At 40.8% G+C, this 26757-nt stretch overlaps 1 protein-coding gene across 6 annotated transcripts in view; it reads right to left on the bottom strand.

Moving 5' to 3' along the window:
- Positions 1–26757, bottom strand: part of strn3 (striatin, calmodulin binding protein 3) — a 259300-nt gene that overhangs the window by 90083 nt on the left and 142460 nt on the right. For all 6 annotated transcript variants that reach the window (XM_078562851.1, XM_078562853.1, XM_078562852.1 and 3 more), the window contains one exon: positions 12217–12350. In XM_078562851.1, the coding sequence (XP_078418977.1) occupies positions 12217–12350 (134 nt within the window). The remainder of the gene's footprint in view (positions 1–12216; positions 12351–26757) is intronic.

The following is a 26757-nucleotide window of genomic DNA, read 5'->3' as shown; positions in this document are numbered from 1 at the left end:
AAGTAACTTTTGATCTAAAGAAACTGAAATCAAAAACAAAGTCTTGAAGCAAAGTAAGCTGTGCTCGAACCTACAGATGAGTTTTTACTACTGCCATCTGATCTTCTGCAGAGATTTACATTAATAGGGATCTACTATACTGCAAGATTCATTATCAACAATATGGTCAAGCAAATGATTGCCAAAAGAGTTCCTCCATGGATTTGCATAGTAATATAGTTTTAAGCATAACTTTTGAGGTTATATGGTAGGTGAAGAAAGGTTAATGGCTGAAGCAAACATTAATGCACATTTTCTACCAGTGCATTACAGTAAAGTGTAGATTATGTATCGGAAGTACTCCTCATTCCATGTGGAGACTGGACAGCGTTCAAAAGCGAGAGAATTTCATTTAGATAGCACCTTTCATGTTCTCATGACATTCAGAAGCAATTTATAGGCAATAATTATTTTGAACTATAGTTCAGCTTATAGAATAGAATGGTTACAGCATTAGAGGCCCTTTGGCTCGTCATTCCCATGTCGCCCCTTCGGAGCTTCTCAGCTAGTCCTACTCTCCTGCCTCTTCCCTGCAAATTCTTTTCTCTTCAGATAAGTATCCAATTTCCTTTTGAAAACCATGATTGATTCGGCCCCTAACACACTTTCGAGCAGTGCATTCCAGATCCTAATCACTCACTGCATGAAAAAAGCTTTTCCTCATGTGGCCTCTGGTTTTTTTGCCAATCACGTTAAATTGGTGTCCTCTGGTTCGCAACCCTTATGCCATTTTATAATATAATATAATATAAAATTTCTCCCGATCTACTCTGTCCAGTTCCCTCATGATTTGGGACACCTCTATCAAATTTCCTCTCACCCTTCATTTCTCTGAAGAGAACAACTCCAGCTTTGTCAATTTACCAATGTAACTGAAGTACCTGATCCCTGGAACCATTCTCAGAAATCTTTTCTGCACCCTCTCAAATGCCTTCGCATCTTTCCAAAGGTATTCAGAATTAGGAAAAAAAGACATGCCTTTCACATATACGACCTTTCACAGCCACCACACATCTCAAAGCATTTTACAATGAAGTACTTTTGATGTGTAGTCACAGTTGAATGTAGGAAATGCCAACTTTCACACAACAAACTCCCATACACAGCAATGTGATAATGACCAGATAATCTGTTTTTGTGATATTAATTCAGGGATAAATATTGGCTAGGATACTAGGGATAACTCCCCTGCTCTTCTTCAAAATAGTGCCATGGGATATTTTACATCCACTTGAGCAGGCAAATGAGGCTTCGGTTTAATGTCTCATCCAAAAGACAAACATAATTGGACACAAAATTTCAAGCCGAATCAGTGATTTACAAAGGTTCATCCTAACTTCCTTGCTTTTGTACACTATGCCTCTATTTTTGTTTTATCTGTCCAGGATCCCATATGCCTTGTTAACTACTTTCACAGCCTGCGCTGTGATGCGCTTCAATGATTTGTGCACAGATACTCCCAAGTTCCTCCGCTCCTGCGAACACTGCTGCCAACTTGTGTACAAGATTCCAAAAGCACAAGAAGATAAATAAACAATTAAATTATTTTGATCGAGTTACCTGAAGTATGAACATTGACCAGGATACTGGAAAAATTCCCAGAGTACTTTGTGATCTTTTATCTCTATTTGAACCATTAGGAGTTTGATCCAAAGGTCAGTCCCTCTAACGATGCAGCCCACTCAAAATCCATCATTCAAACGGCAAGATCCACCAGAAAACTGGATCTTTAAGAAGTCTGATACATTACTGAAGTCACAGATGGGCATTTCTCACTCACGCTGTATGGGTAAATCTTATGATTGTACCTTTCATGTGAAAGGAGGTCATAGCAAGAGATAACAATGGGCTATTAATATTGTAGAACCGCTTCAAGAATCAGTTCCATTATACAGTCCTAGGCTCTCAATGCTTTAATTAATGTTTAAGTTACTGTATGCCAAAAAAAAAATTTTAAAGTCAGTTTACAGCTTTATTTCCTGGCTGCAGTACCTTCCAAATTCATCTTTTCTTGAGCTATGGAAACAAGCAAGGCTGCATTTATTGTCTATTGCTAGCTCATAGAATTGTTACAGCACAGGAGGCCATTCAACCTATCTTGTCTGCACTGGCTCTCCGAATGAGCAATTCCCCTAGTGCCATTACCCTGCCTTCTCCCTGGAACCCCACACATTCTTCCGTTTCAGATAACAATCTAATTCCCTTTTGAATGCTTTGATTGAACCAGCCTCTACCACACTCTCAGGCAGTACATTCCAGACCTTAACCACTTGCTGCATGAAAAAAGTTTTTCCTCATGTTGCTTTTGCTTCTTTTGCCGATTACTTTAAATCTGTGCCCTCTTGTTCTCGATCTGTTAACAAGTGGGAACAGTTTCTCCCTATCTAATTTATCCTGACCCCTCTTGATTTTGAATATCTCCATCAAACCTCCTCTTAGTCTTCTCTTCCCTAAGGAAAATAGTGCCAACTTCTTCAATTGGTCTTCATATCTGAAGTTCCTCATCCCTGGAACCATTCTCACGAATCTTTTCTGCACTTTTCTCCAATGCTTTCACACCTTAAAGTGCGGCGCCCAGAACTGGACACAATACTCCAACTGAGGTTGAACTAATGTCTTATACAAGTTCAACATAAGCTCCTTGCTCTTGTACATTATGCCACTATTAACAAAGCCTAGGATACTGTATGCTTTATTAACTGCTCTCTCAACCTGTCCTGCCGCCTCCAATGATGTATAGTTGCCCGAGAAGATGATTGGCCTTATATACTGACTGTTTTTACAATGGAGTGGCTTGTTAGGCCACTTCAGAGGGCAGTAAAAGTAATTTACATATTATGGGATTGACATCACATGTAGTCCAGATCCAGTCAGAGCACCATGTTCTATTACTTGAAGAACATTAGTGGACAACTTGGGTTTTTTTTCCAAACATCTGGAAAATCCATGGCCATTTCTCCTGGTGTATGTCTAAAAATTAATAAATTTATTGAATCTAATTTCACTTTTTTGCCATGGTCGAATTTGAATTCGCAACATCAGACTGGCTAGTTCAATCACTAGATGATCTTTCTCTCTGGTGGGAAGAAGATGCCTTCAAGCCTGTGAACATTAAACTCAGCATTGACTGCATTATGTTCTCGGGAAATTTTCATCAGTTCACATGCATACAAACATTTCTAAAGTAACTAGGCTCCAAGAGTTCCAATTACGAGTTCCAAGAAAATAACTCCGAACAAAAACTGTTTAGAAAATAACTAAGGAAACAGCAAAACGTAATCCCCAAAACACTTCTCACAGACATACGGCTTTTACTTTGGGAAGGTCGTCTGTGAATTGCTCATGTAAAACTCCAAAGAAGGCATTGTGTATTATTTAAGGTTCAGGAGTCACAAATTACCCAAATTAGGCAGTCGAGAATTCATAGGTGATTTTAAGCTAGTTTATTAAGAAGCAACAGTTTAGGTGTGTTACAAAAGCTAAATAGGCAGAAAAGACACACAATCCGTAACAGATGAGAACAGTTACTGGTCCTGGATCAGACAAATGGATGGGGGAAACAGGGATGCTGATCTCTGTGGCTGACAGTGGTGGTCTTCTTAGAACTGTCTGTTGGTCCCAGATCAGAGAAACAGGCATGACACTGATCTCCATGGCTGGAAGTGACAATGTCTTATCTGTTTTCCAACAGCAATCATCTCTCTTTCTTCTTCTTTGCCTTCAGTCAGCCAAGGTATCACGAAGCTCTTTGTCCTCTCCTAGGCGAGGGTTGGAAGTGATCATTTTTTCTGTTTTCTTCAGTCATCCTGGGCTGGCCAAATTGTTAGGCTGAAGCCAGCATGAATCACTTTGAAAAGCTCTGTCCAAAGTCTTCTTGAGCTACCCAAAGTTAAGCAGGAACCAGCATTGGTCTACCTCAAGAAGTCCTCTTCTGTCTGACATGTTATTTCCCCTCTCGAGAGTCTACTTATGTATACACCTTATTTCTGGAAGGCTTATGCCAATCATTTATTCAATTGTCCATTGGAAAGGATCAGATATTCAAGGTAATCCCTCCTATTTCTGTCAGAAGTCCATTAAGCCATCGTCTGGCTCATGCTCATTAGGACATCCTGCTTAACTTAAGACAATTGGTTTACATATGGGTCATGAGGATAAGCAATATCTTGTTTCAGTGCTTGTGTAATAGCTGTCTTGTGTTACGGGGACATTCTTAGCATTTTATAAAGCTATTTATTATATGGTGATTTCTTACAATTTGTAACATCATTATGTAGGGTTGGTAAGTGAAAATTTCCTATCTGAAAAGTGTAGCCAGAGTAGATTTTCCATGTGTGTCTTACTTGCACTCTGGTGCAAAAGATCATGGGGCAGAATTTTGCCCTTGATGGGCGGGCAGGCCCCACCGGCTCAGCGGCGGCTGGGAGCCAATTACCTCCACCGAAACAAGCCCCACTGCCATTTTGAGTGGGCGGGCCACCCGACGGAAGCGCTATGCGTTTCCTGTGCAGGGGGGGTGGTGGTGGGCGGAGGGATTCCCCAACGCATGCGCGCAAAAGAGCGCACATCTCCCTGAGACTAAGTGCTGTCTCAGTGACAGCGCTGAAAGTTTTATAAACTTGAAAAATAAAAAAATTATTAACATGTCCCCCTCGTGTGACAATGTCACACGAGATGGGACATGTAACAAATATCACAAAGTTTATTAAAGTTTTTTAAAACAGACATGAAACCTCATTCTGCCAGTGGATGAGGTTTCATGTTTTTTCAGAAGCCCACTGGGGCTCCTGGCCTGCCTGCCAGTCTTAAGGTTGGACTGGCAGGGCCTTTAATTGGCTTAATTATCCTGTCAATGGCCTCAATTGGCCATTGACAGATCGGCGGGTGGACAGCTGATTTCGCTGTCCGCCCGCCCTCCTGAATATTTAAATAGGGCGGGATGACGTTGGGGGTTCCCCCGACATCATCCCGCATCATTTTCGCGTTGGCGAGCGGGCCCCGCCCCCAACTCGCCGATGGAAAAATTCTGGCCCCTATTACAATTGGGAGGTCCTCAATAGTTCAGTACATGGAAATCAGTTTAGTTGTGGGCATTTGTTATTCATTCTTGCCTCTGATAGTATATCTAGTTTAGGACCTAACAAGGAGCATATGAATAATATTGCAGAACTAGCACAATGCATGAGCATGGTTTCAGGAATTATTTGCTAAATGAACAGAAGTAAAAGAGCATCAACTGCTCTTTGTCATTGATAATCAAAGCTAACAACAGCAAATGTTAACAATTAACTGTTCAATAATGCTCACCCAAGAACACAATTTAGATGCATAGCACTGACACTGGTTGGCTTTGACACTGGGAGAGATTTGTCTGTCAATCCCTTTAAGAGGTTTTACATGAATCTTACTTGACCGAAAACAGCAACATGCAAATTGGAGGATGTGCCAAATAATAATTTAAGATTTTGTGATAAATCAGCAGCGAATCTGTAAACTTTCAAAAGTGCCAATGACAATTAAAAAATGTATGTGGCTCAATTCAGAAGTAACACAGAAGGAAATAGGGAAAGCTTGCACATGACTGCTCCAAGCATTCTTACCGAAGGCAGCGGAGTTCTCAAATTTCTCTAAGGTGGTAGACAGACAGATGCATCTGATTTTGTGGGGAACAGTGGCACCAAGGTGTACTGAACCAACTGAATGTCTTCTCACACTGCAGCTCAGTGAGCAATGTATATTAAAATGTATATGAAAGCGATAACAAGATCAAAAATAATTACATATACATCCTACCACACTAATAATTGAATTAGTTGTGAAAGAAAGCAGTGAGGAATTCTCAGGGAAAATACTTGTATAATTGCAGCAAAGCAAAAAAAAATCAACATGGATGTACATGGAGGATTGCTTATGTGCCTTGCAAGTGAGGGTTATTCTTTAAAAATGTAGATGAAATGTTACATGATAAGTTACATGCTAAGAATCTGCAATCCTCCCCTTTATATATAAAATTTAAACAGATTTTTCCCACTTTTACAGGGTTTAAAAAAATTTACTCTTGGCATGCAGGCGTCGCTGGTTGGTGAATTTAAGAGTCAACCACATTGGTGTGGGACTAGAGTCACATGTAGGCCAGACCAGGTAAGAACAGCAGATTTCCCTAAAGGACATTAGTGAATCAGATAGGTTTTTACAACAATTGACAACGGTTTCATGGTCACCATTACACTTTTAATTCCAGATTTTTATTGAATTCAAATTCCACCATCTGCCATGGTGCGATTTGAATCTAGAGCATTGCGCTGGGTCTCTGGATTATCAATCTAGTGTCAATACCACTACGCCACTGCCTCCCCTATGTTCCTCTATTAGACATTAAAACCACGTGGCTTCCTTTCATGAACTTGTCGTCCTGTTACTTTTTAGCTGTATTACAAAAGTCATTTACAGCACAGAAATACCATTTGGTATTTGGTCCATTGAGTCCATGTCAGCTCTCTGTAAAGCAAACAGCCCCATTCCCCTGGCTCTATCTCCATAGCACTGCAAGTTTATTTTCTTCAAGTGCCTATCCAATTTAGTTTTGAAATTCATAGATCATCTCTGCTTCCACCAGTCTTGTGGGCAAGTTCCAGCTACATAATGATGAAGGGAAAACAATTGATGTTATCTATATTGATTTCAAGAAAGCTTTTGACAAAGTATAACATAAGAGGCTGGTTAACAAAATTGTGGCACATGGACGGCTTAGTGTCAGCTTCGATAAAAACTTGACTTAAGGACAGAAAACAGTGAGTTGTGGTAAATTGTTTTTCAGACTGGAGGATGGTAGACTGTGGGAGACAGCAGACATTCGTTGCGTGAACAAGTTCTTCCTCTCATCCCCTATATCTCTTGCTCAAAACCTTAAATTTATAATCGCTAGTCCTTGTATCAACTAATGAGAATAGTTTTTCCTTGTCTACCTTATCCAAACTTGTCATAATTTCATACACCTTTATCAAATCTCACCTCAATCTTCTTCACTCCAGAGAGAACAACCCCAACTTCTCTAACCTAACCCTGTAACTAAAACCCTCATCTCTGAAGCCATTCAAGAAAATGCCCTCTGTTCCCTTTCAAGGACCTCTACATCATTACTAAAACTGGTGCACAGCCTAATTGGGGCCTAGCCAGCATTTTACAAAGGTTCAGCATAACGTCTCTGCTTTTGTACTCAATTTCTCTATTTATGAAGCCCAAGATCCAGTATGCTTTGCCAATCACTTTCTCAATATGTCCTGCCAGCTTCAAAGATTGATGCACATGCACCCCTCCCCCAGCTTTTTCTGTTCTTGCATACCCTTTAGAATTGTGCTATTGAGTCTATGTTGCCTCCTCCTATCCTTCCTGCCAAAATGCAGCACCTCACGCTTCTCTGTATTAAATTTCATCTGCCACTTGTCTAACCCATTCTGCTAGCCTATATGCGCTCTGTGACAGTGTTACAACCTGTTTGCCACTCCCGAGTTTGGTACCATCAGCAAAATTTGAAATTTTACTCTGTATTCCAATATTCAAGTCAAAAATACCAAAGAAAAGCAGTGGTCCTAGCTCTGACCCTTGGGGGCAAGTCTGAAAAACAATAATTTCCAGAACTCGCTATTTTCCAATCATAAGCCAATTTTTTTATCCAAGCTGACACTCTGCCTCCAGTTCCATGTGCCACAATTTTATTAACCAGCCTTTTGTGTTATACTTTGTCAAAAGCTTTCTTGAAATCAGACAACATCCATTGCTTTTCCTTCATCAATCTTTTCTGTTATTTCATCAAAAAATTCAACTAAGTTAATCAAGCATGATCTGTCTTTTACAAATCCATGCTAGCTATCCTTAATTAATTCAAATCTCTCCAACAGACTGCTGATTTTTTCCTTGATTTTTGTTTCTAAAACCTTACCCACCACTGATGTTAAACTAACTGGCCTATAGTTACTAGGACCATCCTTACACCCTTCCTTGAATAAGAATGTCACACTTGTAACTTTCTAGTCCTCTGGCACCTCCCCCTCATATCAATGAAAGACTGGAAAATAATGGCAAGCCCTTCTGCTATCCCCACTCCCATTTACTTTAACAATCTGAGATGCAAACCATCCATACCAGGTGACTTATCCATTCTAAACAAAGCCAGCCTTTCGAGTACCTACTGCACCTCAATTTTCACTCCCTCTACCATCTCATCTACCAATATTTTGAGAGATTTCTCTTCCTTAGCAAATTGTTGCTTGGTAAAACAGAACTTGAATATCGCTGAAAAGAGAGACACGTTGCTGAAGTATTTCTCAAAAATTTGAACAACAGGTTAAGCAAGCCAGTACTATAGTACTATGCAGTGGCTACATAAATGGCATTTTCCATTAACTGGAAACTGCCTTCAGTCCAAGATTGAGCAACGTAGTGTATGTTGGTGCAATGCAATACACATATGCCATACGTCCCAGTGATTGGCTGATCAAATCAAACAACATGTCCCTTCAGTTGTTCATAATTGGCAGAGTACAGACTGTAATCAACCAGCCTGCGCTTGCAAAACCCAAAACAAAATGTTTACTGTTACATGTGATTCTGTAATTGGACAGCATTTGCTGAACAATCTGAGTGTGCAAATATCTACAATAACATCCAATTAAGATGATCAGTCAAGCTCGTAACATGGCTTATTTATGCTTGCTAGAAGCAACATAAATTTATACACAGGGACCCATTCTCTGCAAACAAATGGAATATGTTCAAGCCTTGCACCTTTTCTGAATTACCCAAGAGCTTGGGAAGCCTATAGCTCCCCATTACTTCTTCAATGGCAACCTCTGTCAATCAGAGTTGACTTGCCACTTAATCAGCACCCTTTTCTCCTGTACAGTATAAATTGTTGTGATTGTTTAAATTTGGCATTCTTTTGTTTGTCCGATGAATGCAAGATGAAAGGCTTTGGCAATGTCTCTCTTTTCAGTAACATCCTTAGCAAACACTGATGCAAAGTGCTCATTAATTATTCTAGCTTTGTTCTCCTTAAAGATCAGTTAACTGCCAAGAATTGTTTGAAATTCAGTTAACTGTCAGTTACCATCACTGGTGCATTCTCCATGGCAACGCCTCTACCAGAGTCCACTTGCCAACCAATCAGCACTCTCTTCACATATAGTATAAATTGCTGTTCTGCCCTTATGTTAGTATTCTTGCAAAGTGTCCTGATAAGTTCAAGGCAAAAAGCTTCAACGTCTCTTTTTCCAGCAATACTCAACTTAGACGTTCTATTTTAGATTGTTTCCTGCTCTTCTGCATTACTTATGATACAATGATCACTCTCACTCAACTGTTTTGGACACTTCGTCCACCTCATTCCATTGCACCAGATCCAGGAATGCTTTGCTTCTAGCTGCTGTACCGAGAACATGCTGATCAAGGAAGTTCTCCTGCATACATTTCAGAAATTCCTCCCCCTCTTTACCTTTTACTTAAATAGTATCCCATTCGATATTTGGGTAATTGATGTCCCCCAACTCTATAGTTCTTGCACATATCTGTGATTTCTCTGCAGATTTGCTCCTCCACCTCCCTCTCACTATTTGGAGGCCTAAAGAATACCCCCAGTATCATGACATTACCCTTTTATGTAAACTCTAACCAAATGGATTCTGTCCTTGCCCCCTCAAGGAGATCCTCTCTTTCACAGAATCTCAGTGCAGAAGAGGCCCTTTGGCCCATCGAGTCTGCACTGACACGAGAAACACCCGACCTACCTACCTAATCCCATTTACCAGCACTTGGCCCAAAGCCTTGAATGTTATGACGTGCCAAGTGCTCACCCAGGTACTTTTTAAAGGATGTGAGGCAACCTGCCTCCACCACCCTCCCAGGCAGTGCATTCCAGACCGTCACCACCCTCTGGGTAAAAAAGTTTTTCCTCACATCACCCCTAAACCTCCTGCCCCTCACCTTGAACTTATGCCCTCTTATGACTGACCCTTCAACTAAGGGGAACAGCTGCTCCCTATCCACCCTGTTCATGCCCCTCATAACCTTGTACACCTCAATCAGGTCGCCCCTCAGTCTTCTCTGCTCCAACGAAAACAACCCAAGTCTATCCAACCTCTCTTCATAACTTAAATGTTTCATCCCAGACAACATCCTGGTGAATCTCCTCTGCACCCCCTCCAGTGCAATCACATCCTTCCTATAATGTGGCGACCAGAACTACACACAGTACTCCAGCTGTGGCCTCACTAAGAACTAAGTTTCTATACAACTCCAACATGACCTCCGTACTTTTGTAATCTATGCCTCGATTGATAAAGGCAAGTGTCTCATATGCCTTTTTCGCCACCCCACTAACGTGCCCCTCTGCCTTCAGAGATCTATGCACACACACGTCAAGGTCCCTTTGTTCCTCAGAACTTCCTAGTGTCATGCCGTTCATTGAATACTTCCTTGTCAAATTACTCCTTCCAGAGTGTATCACCTCACACTTTTCAGGGTTAAATTCCACAGAATTTACTACAATGTCTTCTCGCGTCAGTATTGTCACATTACCTCTCTTTTTTCCTTCTCTATCTCTTCTGAAAATTTTATATCCTTGAATTTTAAGCACCCAGTCCTCACCATTTTAAGCCATGTTTCCCACTATATCATATTCCCATGTGGCTATTTGTGCTGTTAGCGCACCACCAAACTTTGTGTATTTACATACATGTTTCACAAACCGGTGTATGTATTCCTTGTAGTCCTTAACTTGCTCCTCTATAATATGGTACTACTCCCTTCTCTAGTACTGTCTAGCAGTCTCGCTTTATGTACCTTATTCCACTTCTCTACTTCTATATGCTTGTGCAATCCCCTGCCAATTTAGTTTAAATCCTCCCCAACCAGATTAGTGAATCTGCCCATGAAGGTATTGGTCTCAATCTTATTGAGATATAACTCGCCCCTATTGAATAAATGCCTCCAGCCCCAGACTGGTCCCAATGTCCCAAAAATCTGAAATTAATAGTACTAAAAGTGAATCAACTTCTTTAGGAATACGTGATCAATACCCATGATGTGGTATTTCACAGTACAATAAAACAGTTTATGGAAATATTTACAGTAGTGATATAATGGTTTCATTTGAAATCTTATTTTTAAAAACCCACATGGTTAAATGTCACATTATTCTCAGGTAAGGAGGCATTGACCATGCTACAAAATCACAGATCTGTCTCAGTTTTGTTAGGAAAGATCTGCAAGTGCAATAAAGTGATTTTGTTTACAAGTAGGGAAGCACTTACCCTTAATTTGACACCTGCCAATGACAGTCTGGTGAAACTGAATTCACAATATTGCAAACAACAGATAAGACACTCAAGTCCTACAGTATATATTTGCATACAACTAAGTCATAAACTCTATAGCTAACTGAATAATTAAAAAACCTGTAGATTTGAAAAAAAATTGCCCAATTTGTGTCCTCTTCAGCTATACTTCTTGACTCTGATTGGCATTAGCTGGAACAAAAAGTTGCCAGAAGTACACAAAACACATATTTCTACTTATCCATTATTGCAACAAAAATAAAGTTTTAAATTATGGAATGGTGCATCTTTAATAAGAATAAGGCCATTTCATCTCTGCCCTGACTTCAATTTACATTATGTTAGTGTATGATAATATGTTAAACTGACATTCTGTCTGATGGTAAAAGATCACATGGCACTATTTGAAGAAAAGCAAAGGAATTCTTCATTTGTTCTGGTCAACCTTTATTCCTCATCCAAATTCCCCCAAAATTGATCATTTATTTCACTGCTGTTTCTGGGACCTTGCTGCATGAAAATTTGCTGGTATATTTCTCTGCAATACAACACATCAAAAGCCGTTTGTGTTTTGACATAACCCGAGATCATAAAAGCGGTTTTCTTACTGCAAGTTTCTTCTTTTCTTTCTATTCTTCTTTATACTGAGACATATCTAAACATGTTAACAGGAAGTGAAGACACAATGGATTGTTTATATTTGTGCTATTTCTATCAGTTTTATGAAGGGACCATCTCTGGTTCATATTTTATCACAGAATAAGAACGATGCAAACATTTATTGCTGTTTAAATACAAAGAATGCAAAATTAGAATCTACTTAGGTAACATTAATTAAGATACTTACATCATAACTGAAGTCTGCATCATTTGCTACTGTCAAGTCTGCAAGGTCACCAAGGCCTAAAACACTTTCCAGCACATCATCTGGACCCATGATAAATGATTTGCCAGTTCCAGACGGAAAAGTCAGTGGCTCAGCTATTCAATAAAAAAAACATTTTATATTAAATGAATAAATCAGAAATGTAAACAATTTGCAGAGCATGCATTGTATTTTCGATATGTTTTCCTATGTCTTTAATAAAGCATTGATCAGCTTTATCCACGTTTTAATTTCTCAACTATCAGACAAACATTTTTTCCAATGTACTAACCAATATTAAACTCTACCAGAGCCATAGGCAGTCCACAGGCATTTTACAGAAAGCAAAGGAAGACACACAAAGACCAATTTAACACATATTCAAAAGCCAATTTTAAAGCAAAATCCTGGCATAAACCAGTTTTGTTACTTGACAAAATCTGCAATTTTAATTTGCAGTAGAAACTTTCCAGTTGACATCAGGTGACCTTAAATCTACAGTTGCTTTCTTAAGTACTTCAAAACTACATATGACAAGTAGAAATCAGACTAGGACGTCAGATTTTTTTTTTGCAGTCTACAGATTCCTTTCATGCCGCCTGGTGAAAAACCTGAATGATACATTTGAGCAGAGTTTTTCCCTACAATTCCTGCTGTAGCTAAACCAGGATGCTGGGTTATGCATGTTTCTTTTATGAACAGATAACAAGGAACAATAAGATAAAAGCAAAATACTGCTGATGCTAGAAATCTGAAACAAAAACAAAAATAGCTGGAAAAACTCAGCAGGTCTGACAGCAGCATTGGAGAGAAAGACAGAGTTAACGTTTTGAGTCCGTATGACTCTTCATCAGAACTAAAGAGAAATAGAAATGAGGTGAAATCTAGCTGTTTAAGGGGGGTGGGACAGGTGGAGCTGGATAGAGGGCCAGTGATAGATGGAGGCAAAGGAGAGATTGCCAAAGATATCATAGACAAAAGGTCAAAGGGGTGTTGACGGTGGTGATATTAGCTAAAGGATGTGCTAATGGTGACATTAAGGGTAGAAAGCAGGATGGGCAAGTGACAGATGGCCTTAGTGGGGGTGGGGTGGGGGGAAGGGATCGAAATAGGCTAAAAGGTGGAGATAAAACAATGGATGGAAATAAATTTCAAAATAATAATAGAAATAGGTGGGAAAAGAAAAATATATTTAAAAATATTATAATTATTAGAAAAAAGGGGATCGAAAAGGGGGTGAGGATGGAGGAGAGAGTTCATGATCTGAAGTTGTTGAACTCATCCTCTAGCCAGCTCCACCTGTCCCACCCCCCTTAAACAGCTAAATTTCACCTCATTTTTATTTCTCTTTAGTTCTGATGAAGAGTCATATGGACTCAAAACGTTAACTCTGTCTTCCTCTCCACAGATGCTGTCAGACCTGCTGAGTTTTTCCAGCTATTTTTGTTTTTGTAACAAGGAACAATAATTTGGCAAAAGATTGAGTGGGATTTAAATGTATACACAAAAAGGTGAGTTTTGATTAGAGGTGTTATTTTTGCTTTCAATACTATAAGCAACACCAGTACATTTTGATGCTTAGCACTCTAGATATGGATATAATAGCTCATTTTGCCCTCTCCTCTATTATAACAAGCATTAAGGTGGGAACTGCATGAGGTGAGAGGAGAGCTGGGATTTTTACAGTTTAAAACAGTGGGGGGAGCCAGGATTTTCACAGTTTAAAACAGTGAGAGGTGAGCCGGCATTGTTACAGTTTAAAACAGCGAGAGGTGAGCCGGCATTGTTACAGTTTAAAACAGCGAGAGGTGACCGGGATTTTCACAGTTTAAAACAATGAGAGGATAGCCGGGATTTTTACGGTTTAGAACAGCAAGAGGAGAGCTGGGATTTTCACAGTTTAAAACAGCAAGCGGAGGGCTGGGATTTTCACAGTTTAAAAAAGCGAGAGGTGAGCCAGGATTTTCACAGTTTAAAACAGCAAGAGGAGATCTGGGATTTTTAGCTCTGTTTCAGGTTAAATTAGCAGCTGAGTAACTATCATTTGTTGATTATTATTAAATTAGTAACTTAAGGATAGGGGAAAATTAACTAAATAATGAAGGTTAAACAACAAAAAAAAAGCGAGAGCGGAGTGGTTGTATAAAGAGCAGGAGCGGAGTGGCTATATAAAGAGCAGGAGCGGAGAGCTGTATAAAGAGCAGGAGTTTACCTGTAAGGGAGCGGAGCGGCTGTATAAAGAGCGAAGCGGAGTTTACCTGTGAGGGAGCCGGTTCCCACTCAGACACTCAGCAGTGCTGGAATTCGAAAGGAGTGACGTCAGGACAAAGGAGAGAACAGATTGGTAGGTAGTGGGTAAGTTGTTTTTTTCCCACTTTAAAGCCACATTACAGAAGGCAAGAGTCTCAGCATTTGCTTTTTTTAAGAAAAACTAAATAGTTTTCTACTTGGCTTAAATTTAAGAAAATAGTCCTTTAATCAAAAACGAACAATAAGTATGGCAAGGGAGCTCAGTCCTGTGTGTTGTAGGGCTTGCAGCATGCGGGAATTCTTAGGCACTCCTTGCAGTCTGGATGACCACATGTGCAGCAAGTGCCACCAGCTTGACTAGTTTGAGCAACGGGTTTCGGAGCTTGAGCGTCAGCTGGAGACACAGCGGTGCATCCGTGAGGCTGAGAATTACGTGGATAGCAGGTTTTTAGATGTGGTCACTCCGCAGCTTAAGGAAGTGCAGTCAGGGTGACCACCAGTCAGAAGAAGGGAGGCAGGCAGGCAGGCAGTCAGGAAAGCCCCAGAGTGCATCTCACTCAAGAACTGTTTTTCTGTGTTGGAAAACGGTGAGGGTGAAGGTTCCTCTGGAGAGTGCAGCAAAGGCCAAGTTCACAGCACTGTAGGTGGCTCAGCTGCACAAGGGGGTTGGAGTAAGAGTGCAAGAACAATAGTAGTAGGAGACTCAATAGTGAGGGGTACAGACAGGCGCTTTTGCAGCCGTAGGTGTGGCTCCAGGATGGTGTGTTGCCTCCCTGGTGCCAGGGTCAAGGATGTCACAGAACAACTGCAGGGCATTCTGAAAGGCGAGGGTGAACAGTCAGAGGTCGTGGTTCACATTGGTACCAACGACATAGGTAGAAAGTGGATGAGGTCCTGCAACAAGAATTTAGGGAGCTAGGTAGCAGATTAAAAAGCAGGACTTCAAAGGTTGTAATCTCTGGATTACTCCCTGTGCTAGTAAGTATAGGAATAGGAGGATAGAGAGGATAGAGATAGGAGTCACATGCGTGGCTGAAGAGATGGTGCAGGAGGGAAGGCTTTAGTTTCCTGGATCACTAGTCTGTTTCTGGCGAAGGTGGGGCCTGTACAAGTTGGATGGGTTGCACCTGAACTGGAACAGGACCAACATCCTTGCAGGGAGGTTTGCTAGTGCTGTTTGTGGTGGTGGTGGTGGGGGGGGTGTTTAAACTAATTTGGCAGGGGGAGAGGATACAGAGTGGAGATACAGTACGGGGTGATGCACAGCCAAATATAGAAGAGAAACTAAGTCAGTCTGGAAGGCAGAGCAAATATAGGCCTGTTAAAGCACAAGGAAATATTGCAGTTCTGTTGAAGGGTCATTCAGACTCGAAACGTTAATTGTGCTCCTCTCAGTAGATGCTGCCAGACCTGCTGAGTTTTTCCACGTATTTTTGTTTTTGTTTTGGATTTCCAGCATCCGCAGTTTTTTGCTTTTATCTTAGGGAATAATGCAAGGCTGGATTGCATCTATTTTAACGCAAGGGGTCTTACAAGTAAGGCAGATGAATTGAGGGCGTAGATTAAATATGGGAATATGATATTGTTGCTATCACAGAGACATGATTGAGGGAAAGGCAGGACTGGCAGCTCAATATTCCAGGATATAGAATCTTCAGGCGTGACAGGGGGTTGTAAAAGAGGAGGAGGCATTGCATTATTGATCAAGGAGTCAATTACTGCAGTAAAGAGGGCTGGTATCTTAGAAGGTTCCTCAAATGAGGCCATATGGATCGAGCTTAAAAAAAAAGGGGCAATCACTTTGCTGGAGTGTACTATAGGCCTCCAAACAGTCAGGGGGAGATAGAGGAACAGGTAAGTAGGCAAATCTCAGAGGTGTAAAAATAATAGCGTAATAGTAGGGGGTTTCAACCTCCCCAATATTAACTGGGATCGTCTTAGTGTGAAAGGCTTAGAGGGGGCGGAATTCTTAATGTGCATCCAGGAGAGCTTTTTGAGCCAGCATGTAGAAAGTCCTGCAAGAGAAAGGGCGGTATTGGACCTAATCTTAGAGAATGAAGACAGGCAAGTGGTAGAAGTGTCAATGGGGGAACATTTCAGAGATAGTGACCATAACTCTTAAGATTTAAGGCAGTTATGGAAAAGGACAAAGATGGACTGGAAAGAAGGGTCCTGAATTGGGGGAAGGCCGATTTCAAAATGATAAGACAGGATCTGGCCAAAGTGGACTGGGAGCAGCTACTTGTAGGAAAGTCTACATGAGACCAGTGGGAGTCATTCAAAAAGGAAATAGAGAGAGTTCAGGGCCAACATGTTCTCGTAAAGGTGAAGGGTAGTTCCAACAAGTCCAGGGAACCCTAAATGTCAAGGAATAGAGGATTGGATAAAGAAAAAAATAGGTGGCTTATGGCAGATACAGAGGGCTGAAAACAGCAACAGAGGAGTATAGAAAGTGTAGGGGGGTACTTAAAAAAAATAATTAGGAGACCGAAGAGGGCGCATGAAAAAACACTGGCGGGCAAGATAAAAGAAAATCCCATGGCATTTTATAAATATATTAAGGGCAAGAGGATAACCAGGGAAAGAGTAGGGTCCATTACAAGTGACAACCTGTGCTTGGAGCCAGAGGACGTAGGTGAGGTTTTGGATGATTACTTTTCATCTGTGTTTATTATGGAGAAGGATGATGTAGGTGTAGAAATCAGGGAGCGGAGCTGTGATGTATTTGAACAAATTAGCATTGAAAGGGAGGAGGTATTAGTGGTTTTAGCAGACTTAAAAGTGGATAAATCCCCAGGCCCAGATGAGGTGTATCCCAGGCAGCTATGTGAGGCAAGGGAGGAGATTGCAGGGGCTCTGACACTAATTTTCAAATCCTCTCTGGCCACAGGAGAGGTGCCAGAGGACTGGAGGACAGTGAATGTGGTGCCAATATTCAAGAAGGGTAGTAGGGATAAACCAGGTAATTACAGGCCAGTGAGTCTAACATCAGCAGTAGGGAAACTATTGGAAAAAATTCTGAGGGACAGGATTAATCTCCACTTGGAGAGGCAGGGATTAATCTGGGATAGTCAGCATGACTTTGTCAGGGGGAGCTCATGTCTAACAAATTTGATTGAATTTTGAGGAGGTGACCAGTTGTGTAGATGAGGGTAGTTGATGTAGTCTGCATTTGCTTCAGTAAGGCTTTTGAGAAGGTCCCGCATGGGAGAATGGTCAAGAAGTCATGAGCCCATGGGATCCAGGGAAATTTGGCAAATTGGATCCAAAATTGGCTTAGTGACAGGAGGCAGAGCGTGATTGTTGAAGGTCGTTTTTGCGATTGGAAGCCTGTGACGAGTGGTGTACTGCAGAGATCGGTGCTGGGACCCTTACTGTTTGTAGTGTACATTAATGGTTTAGACATGAATATAGAAGGTATGGTCTGTTAAGTTTGCAGATGACATCAAAATTGATGGTGTCGTAAATAGTGAGGAGGGAAGCTTTAGATTACAGGGCAGATGGGCTGGTAAGATGGGCAGAGCAGTGGCAAATGGAATTTAATCCTGAGAAGTGTGTGGTGATGTATTTTGGGAGGACCAACACAGCAAGGGAATACACAATGAATGGTAGGACCCTAGGAAGTACAGAGGATCAGAGGGACCTTGGTATTCATGTCCATAGATCCCTGAAGGCAGTAGCACAGGTAGATAAGGTGGTTAAGAAGGCACATGGGATACTTGCCTTTATTAGCCGAGGCATAGAATATACAAGCAGGGAAGTTATGTTGGAGCTGTATAAAATATTAGTTAGGCCACAGCTGGAGTGGTGTGTGCAGTTTTGGTCGTCACACTATAGGAAGGATGTGATTGCACTGGAGAGGGTGCAGAGGAGATTCACCAGGATGTTAGCATAAAAGCTAAAATACTGCGGATGCTAGAAATCTGAAACAAAAACAGAAAATGCTGGAAAAACTCAGCAGGTTCAGCAGCATCTGTGGAGAGAGAAACAGAGTTAACATTTCGAGTCCATATGACACTTCTCTGAAGAAGGGTCATACAGACTCGGACTACTTCTCTGAAGAAGGGTTATATGGACTTGAAACGTTAACTCTGTTTCTCGCTCCACAGATGCTGCTAGACCTGTTGAGTTTTCCCAGTATTTTCTGTTTTTGTTTCACCAGGATGTTGCCTGGGCTGGAGCATTTCAGCTATGAAGAGGGACTGGATAGGCTAGGGTTGTTTTCCTTAGAGCAGAGAAGGCTGAGGGGGACCTGATAGAGGTGTATAAAATTATGAGGTGCATAGATAGGGTAGATAGGAAGAAGCTTTTCCCCTTAGAGGTGATGTCAATAACCAGGGGGTATAGACTTAAGGTAGTTTAGAGGGGATTTGAGGAAAAGTTTTTTCACCCAGAGGATGTTTGGAATTTAGAACACACTGCCTGAGGCGGCAGTAGAGGCAGGAACCCTCACAACATTTTAGTAGTATTTAGATAAGCACTTGAAACACCATTGCATACGGGGCTATGGGCCAAATGCTGGAAAATGGGATTAGAATAGATAGGTGCTTGATGGCTGGCATGGACACGATGGGCTGAAGGGCCTGTTTCTGTGCTGTATGACTCTATGACAAATGGGTTGAAGTTGCTTTTTAAACTCTGAAAGGCAACTCTGAATGACACAGCTAACAAAATTATTTATTTTTTGTCTAGGTTTTGATTTAATGACTGCCTCTTCAAACACAGTGCACAAGCCTAGGGAACTGTGACAGCTAGCTAAAGCCAAAATCTTGCGCCAGGGTCATGCTGACACTGAGCTTGTTATCATCGTCACCCTGGCAACAGGCATAAGGGAGAATCTAACAGAGAATTCTCAAATATATGCAGAATTTGCAAATGGTTCAGTTTGTATTTAACTTCATCCATTTGGTCGTGTTCAAAGTCACAGGATTTTAACGGCATAGAAGGAGGCCATTCGGCCTATCATGTCTGCACCAGCTCTCCAAATAAGCATTATGACCTAGTACCATTGCCCTGCCTTTCCCCCATACCCCTTCAAATTGTTTCTATTCAAATAATTATCTAACGCCCTCTTGAATGCCTTAACTGAACCTGCCTCCACCACACTTCCAGGCAGTGCATTCCAGGCCCGAACCACTCGTTTCCCCATACCCCTTCAAATTGTTTCTATTCAAGTAATCATCTAATGCCCTCTTAAATGCCTCAATTGAACCTGCCCCCACCACACTTCCAGGCAGTGCATTCCAGACTCGAGCCACTCGTCGTGTGTAAAAGTTTTCTCTCACATCACATTTGCTTCTTTTGCAAATCACTTTAAATCTGTACCCTCTCATTCCTGATCCTTTTATGAGCAGGAACAGCTTCACCCTATCTACTCTGTCCAGCCCCCTCATGATTTTGAACATCTCTAACAGGCTTTTAAGAGGGACAGCTTAAAGATCCCCAATACTGTAATTCCTAAACATAAAGAAATGCTTCATACAATTCAAATAAATCTTTGATGCTTTTCCTGATTATCTTGGACGTAAAGACAATGTCTTGTATACAACATCAACTCACCCCATTCTTGCAGGACAATTTTCTAGTGCAATTAGGGAGTGTTTAAACTAACTTGGCAGTGGTATTAGGACCAGGAGGTTATATTAGAGAGGAACACCAACATGCACAGAAAATTGAGAGAGACAGATAGCACTAAAATAGGGAATAGCGAAGTATTAGGTGGGGTAAGAGGGAAAGTAATAAAGTCGAAATTCAGGCTACTGTGCAAGTATGTGAATGAGTAGAATATGCAGTGTGTGATAAATAAGGTAGGTGAGCTGGAGGTGTATATAGCCAATATTTAGTTGTGGTGATAACGGAAACCTGGCTCAAAGAAGGGCAGGACTGGGTATTAAATATTTCTGGATACAAGATGTTCAGGAAAGGAGAGAAAGGGGGAGGGGTGGCAGTATTGATCAAGGTGAACACTGCAATGCTGGAAAGAGAGGATGTCCCAGAGGGGTCAGGGACAGAGAGCTATTTGGCTAGAGCTAAGGAACAAAAAAGTACCACCATAACATTGCTTGCTGGGCCACCAACTAATGGGAAAGATGTAGAGGAACAAATTTGCAAGGAAATTAAAGATAAATGAGAGAATTATATAGCAGTTGTAATGGGGGACTTTAATTATCCAAATACAGAATGGGATGATGGCAGTGTAAAAGGCAGAAAGGGGCAAGAATTCCTAGTGTGTTCAGGAGAATTTTCTAAAGTAGCACACCTCTAGTCCAATGAGAAAGGAGATACTGCAAGACCTGGTTCTTGGAAATGAGCTGAACCAAGTGGATCAAGTGTCAGTAAGGGAACATTTAGGGGACAGTGATCATTGTATTATAAGGTTTAGGTTGGCTATGTAAAAGGACAAGGAGCATCCCAGGAATAGGAAAAAATAATTGGAGGAGAGTCAACTTCAATGGGGTGAGAATAGATCTGTCCTAGGTAAATTGGAAGCAAAGATTGGCAAGCAAAACTGTAACCAAACAATGGGCTGCCTTTAAGGAAGGCATAGTTTAGGTACATGGTATATTCCCACAAGGGGAAAAGTAAATAAACCCAGAGCTCCCTGGATGAAGAACGAGATAGAGTGTAAAATGAAGCAGGAAAAGGGTGCACATGATACATGTCAGGTGGCTAATACAATTGAGAATCAGGCTCAATATGAAGGTATAGAGAAGAATTGAAAAAAAAAGAGAAGCAAAAAGAAACTATGAGAAGAGACTGGCAGTTAACAAAAAAGGCATATAATTAGTAAAAGGAGTAGGACCCATCAGGGCCCTAAAACGGGATTTACACATGGAGGCAGAAGGCATGACTGAGTTACTAAATGGCCACATTGTATCTGTTTATATCTAAGAAGAAGGTGCTTTAACAGAAGTTAAAGAATATATTAGATCGAAAGAAGAGGCTTATAAAGTTGACAAAAAATAACAAGCCTGAGGATTGGGAGCTTTTTAGAATTTAGTAAAGGAGAATCTAATAAAGAAAGGGGAAATAGAATGTGACAGTAAACTAGAGAGAAACATAAAAACAGGTTGCAAAAACTTCTATAGGTATGTAAAAAGGAAAAGATTGGCAAAGACAAATGTGGGCTCATTACAGGCAGAGACAGGAGAATTTATAATGGGGAATAAGGAAATGGCAGAGAAACTAAACAAATAATGTGTCTGTCTTCACAGAGGAAGATACAAAAACCTCCCATGAAGCTAGTGAACCAAGGGACTAGTAGGAATGAGGAACTGAAAGAAATTATTAGTAAAAAAGTAGTACTGGAGAAATTAATGGGACTGAAAGTTGATAAATACCCTGGACCTGATCTACATCCCAGTGTTAAGAGATGTAGAGATAACAGATGCATTGGTGGTCATCTTTCCAAAATTATCTAGATATTGGAATGGTTCCTGCAGATTAGAAGGCAGCAAATGTAATCCCAATATTCAAGAAATGAGGGAGAAAGAAAACAGGGAACTACAGGCCTGTTCGCCTGACATTAGTAATAGGGAAAATGCTAGAATCTATTACTAAAGATGTGACAACTGAACACGTAGAAAATAATGCTAGGATTAGGCAGGGTCAACATGGATTTATAAAAGGAAAATCATGTTTGGCAAGCCTGTGGTGTTTTTTTGAAGATGTAACTAGCATAATAGTAAGGGGGAACCAGTGGATGTGGTGTATTTGGATTTTCAGAACGCTTTTGATAAAGTCCCACACAAAAGAAGTTAGTAAACATAATGAGAACGTGTGGGATTGGGGGTAATATACTGGCATGGATTGAGAATTAATTAACAGACAGGAAACAGAGTAGGAATAAACAAGCCATTCTCAGATTGACAGCTGTGACTAGTGGGGTACCACAAGAGTGTTTGGGCCCCAACTATTCACAATCTGTATCAATGATTTGGATGTGAGGACCAAATGTAATATTTCCAAGTTTGCTGATGACAAAACTTGGTGGGAATGTGAGTTGTGAGGAGGATGCAAAGAGGATTTCGGAAGGCTAAATGAGTGGGCCAGAACATGGCAGATTGTGATAAAATGTAATCCACTTTAGTAGGAGAAACAGAAATGCACAGTATTTTTTAAATGGTGAGATTGGGAAGTGTTGATGTCCAAAGAGAACTGGGTGTCCTTGTTCATGAGTCACTGAAAGCTACCATGTAGGTGCAGCAAGCAATTAGGAAGGCAAATGATATGTTGGCCTTTATTGCAAGAGGATTTGAGTACATGAGTAAAGATACCTTGCTGCAATTGTATAGAGCCTTGGAAAGACCTCACTAGGATTATTGCGTATAGTTTTGGTCTCCTTACTTAAGGAAGGATATACTTGCCATAGAGGGAGGGCAATAAAGGTTCACCAGACTGATTCCTGGGATAGCGAGGTTGTCCTATGAGAAGAGATTGAGGAGACAGAGCCTGTATTCTCTAGAATTTAGAAGAATGAGAAGCGATCTCATTGAAACATACAAAACGCCTACAGGGCTCAACAGGGTAGATGCAGGAAGGATGTTTCCCCTGGCTGGGAGTCTAGAACCAGGGGACACAATCTCAGGTTAAAGGACTGAGATGGGGAGGAATTTCTTTTTAAATGGTGAGATTGGAAAGTGTTGATGTCCAAAGAGAACTGGGTGTCCTTGTTCATGAGTCACTGAAAGCTAGCATGCAGGTGCAGCAAGCAATTAGGGAGGCAAATGATATGTTGGCCTTTATTGCAAGAGGGTTTGAGTACATGAGGTAAATCTTTGGAAATCTCTAACCCAAAGGGTTGTGGAGGTTCAGTCATTTGAGTCTGTTCAAGATAGAGGCCGAAACATTTCTAGATAGTTAAGGCACCAAGGAATATGGGGATAATGTAGATAAAATGGTTTTTGAGGTTGATGATCAGAAATGATCTAATAGAATGGGGGAAGCGGGCTTGAGGGACCAAATAGCTACTTCTGCTCCTATTTCCTATGTATTAGATAGACTATCTGTACTTAAAAATTACTAGGCCAACAGGACTGGATGAGATGCATCCAAGGATACAGAGGGAACTACAGGTGGAAACTGCAGAGGCTGTGGCCACAATTTTTCAATCCTCCTTCAATATGTGAGTGGTGCTAGAGTACTGGAGAATTTAAATGTTACACCCCTGTTCAAAAAGGATGCAAGGATAAGCCCAGCAATTACAGGCTGGTCAATTGAAGCTCGTTGGTTGGGAAGCTTTTAGAAATGATGATTTGTGACAAAAATAACAGCGACTTAGGCAAATCCTGGTTCATTAAGGAAAGCCAGCACAGATTTAAGGGCAAATTGTGTTTAACTAACTTGCATGGGTTTTTTGATGAGGTAACAGAGGGTTGAAGAGGGTAATGCCTTTGATGAGGTGTACATAACTTCCAAAAATTATTTGATAAAGTGCCATGTAACAGACTTGTCAGCAAAGTTAGACCTCGTGAAATAAGCAGCATACAAATCAGATTGGCTGAGTGACTAGAGCAGTTGTTCTTCAGACTGGAGAAAGATTTATAGTGGAGTTCCCCAAGGGTCAGTGTTGGGACCCTTGCTTTTCCTGATGTATATTAATGACCGAGACCTTGGCGCACAGGGCACATTTTCAAAATTTGCAGACACCACAAAACTTCGACGCACTGTGAACTGTGAGGAGGAAACTTCAAAAGGACACAGAGGTAGTATAAGGGGTTACTTCTAACTGCATAACATGCTAATCAGATACTGTGTACATCATCACAGGAAGTGATGCAACATCACATGATTTGCTCTCTCTTGCAGCCTCAGCTAAGGTGCAGCCAGCGCAGTAAGATATTTCTCAATAAAGGTCCTGTTTTCCATACCTCAGGATGCTCAGTAAATAATCTACATTAGTCTAACAATACCAAGAATATTATAACAGATTATTATATATGGTGGAATGGGTGGACAAGTGGCAGATGAAATTTAATGCAGAGAAGTGTGAAGGAAGAACATGGAGAAACAACATCAGCAGGATACAATTCTCAAGGGGGTACAGGAGCAGAGGTAATGGGGGTTTGTGTGCACAAATTTTTCAAAGTGGAAGGTCAGGTTGAGAGAGCAATTGACAAATGTATGGCATCCTGGATTTTATAACTAGGGGCATAGAGTACAAAAGCAAAAAAGTTATGATGAACCTGTGTAATACACTAGATCGGCCTCAACTGGAGTTGAGGGCCAGTTCTGGGCACCATACTTTAGGGAGGATATGAAAGCATTATGAAAGATTATGAGACTGGTTCCAGGGACGAGGCACTTTCAGTTATGCAGAGAGATTGGAGAAGCTGGGATTCTTCTTCTTGAAGAGAAGGTTGGGAGGAGATTTGATAGGGATATTCAAAATCATCGGGGACAAGAGTAGATAGAGTAAAACTGTTCCCACTGGTAGGATTGAGAACCAGAGGGCACAGATTTAAAGTAATTGGCAAAAATAGTAATGGCAACAGGAAGAAAAGCTTTTCTATGCAGCGGATGATTAGGATCTGGAATGTACTGCCCGAGTGTGGTGCAGGTTCAATCATGGTATTCAAAGGAGAATTGGATTATCTGAAAAGGAAGTATGTGCAGGGCTATAGGGAAAAGGCAAGGGAGTGGTACTAGGTACATTGTGTTTGCAGACAGCCAGCACAAAACATCTGGCCAAATGGCTTTCTTCTGTGCTTTAAGAATTCTATGATTTCAGGGTTGGTTTTGATCTACACTTATATCAACCATGCAAGCGGTTGAGATGCTACAAGTGGCCTGAGAAAATATGGCCAGGTATTCTTCACTTGATTACACTACAGCGGTTCCTACAGGGAGGTAGGTCTAAACACAGGATGAGGTGTGATGTCTTTGCAGCTGAATATTTGCATTTCAAGATTTTTTGACTATTTGGCTTAGGAAGAGTTTCAGGTATATGAAGATGTTGCTATTAAGTAAATTTCAGCACACAAGTTAAATCCACAAACCGCACAAGGTATCTTGGAAAAGAGAGTCAATCGGGTCGATAACTGGAATTAGACAAGTTGGGTGTTGAATGGTGTTTCATGTGAGGCAACAGGGTTTGTTAATACATTATAGCGGTATTCACACACAATGTTGGAATGCCATCGTTCATTTGAGTCTAATGGTGGCTGCCTGAGGGTCTATGCCTAGAAAGGCACCAGCAAAATTGATTATTAGCTTAACTAGCTAATTCCCAGTGTGTTGCTCAAGGGTCAACAGTCAAGTTTTTGCTTTTCTCTCAAGTTGAAACAAGAGCAAAACTTTGGAGTGGAAATAATCAGAGGAAGAGTTTTCTCCAAGATTATGCCAGTTTTGCAAATAGTGCCTTACATTGAGAAGTTAACTGGAAAAATGTTGCAAGAAAGCGGCTCACCATCACCTTTTCAAGGGCAATTAGGGATGGGCAACAAATGCTGGCCTTGTCAGCAATGCCAGCATCCCATAAAAGAATAAAAAAATTCAGGGGGTGAGTTTGCACCTTTTGGTTTTACTTTACGTTACAAGGAACAATAGGAATCATAAAGAATTTTAATTAAACTGTATTCTGTTCAGTCCTTTACTGGGTAAAATAAGCCAGTTTCTTGGTTTACAATTATCCTTATCACATTTGAGTTTATTCATCCATCTTATACAAGACAGGACAAAAAAAGTGCAAGCTTACAGAATTACATGAACACAAAGAGGGGTTTTGTTGTTGCACATCCTGAATTATGCTTTTGTATGACTAGATGTTTGGCAGCAAAGGAAAAATGTTCATCATAAGGGACTTGGGATCTACCTATGGGATGCTGACCCAGAGGAAATATCTGGTGCATACCTAATACTTATAACATGCTGCAAGCATACACTGTGAAGTTGACCTGGCCAGAGTCAGGAACCTGAAGGTTTTTCAATAACTATAGAACCATATCCCTAAATGAAAAAGAAAATTGAGAAAGGGAAATAAAAACTGAAATTTCAAAATGAAAAGGAAATTTGGCTACTATCCATCAATTTCCCAAAATTACCTGTATATCTGTTTATTTAAGAGCAACATTTTACTTGCATTTATAGGGAAAAATAAATTAAAGGTTCAAAATCATAGATATGTATCTGAATTGTGATTTAAACAAAGCAATGTTACCTAGACAGGCAAATGTCCACAAAGTCGCGTTACAACTAAGCTTGCTTTAAACACCATGAATGGTCTAGCAATCTTAAATATATGTAAATATAAGACCTCCAAATATAATGAGACAA

The sequence above is a fragment of the Cetorhinus maximus genome, chromosome 18 (genome assembly GCF_964194155.1).
Source record: "Cetorhinus maximus chromosome 18, sCetMax3.hap1.1, whole genome shotgun sequence".
NCBI lineage: Eukaryota > Metazoa > Chordata > Chondrichthyes > Lamniformes > Cetorhinidae > Cetorhinus > Cetorhinus maximus.
Note: the sequence above shows the minus strand (reverse complement) of the source record. Positions and strands in the feature narration are given on the sequence as shown.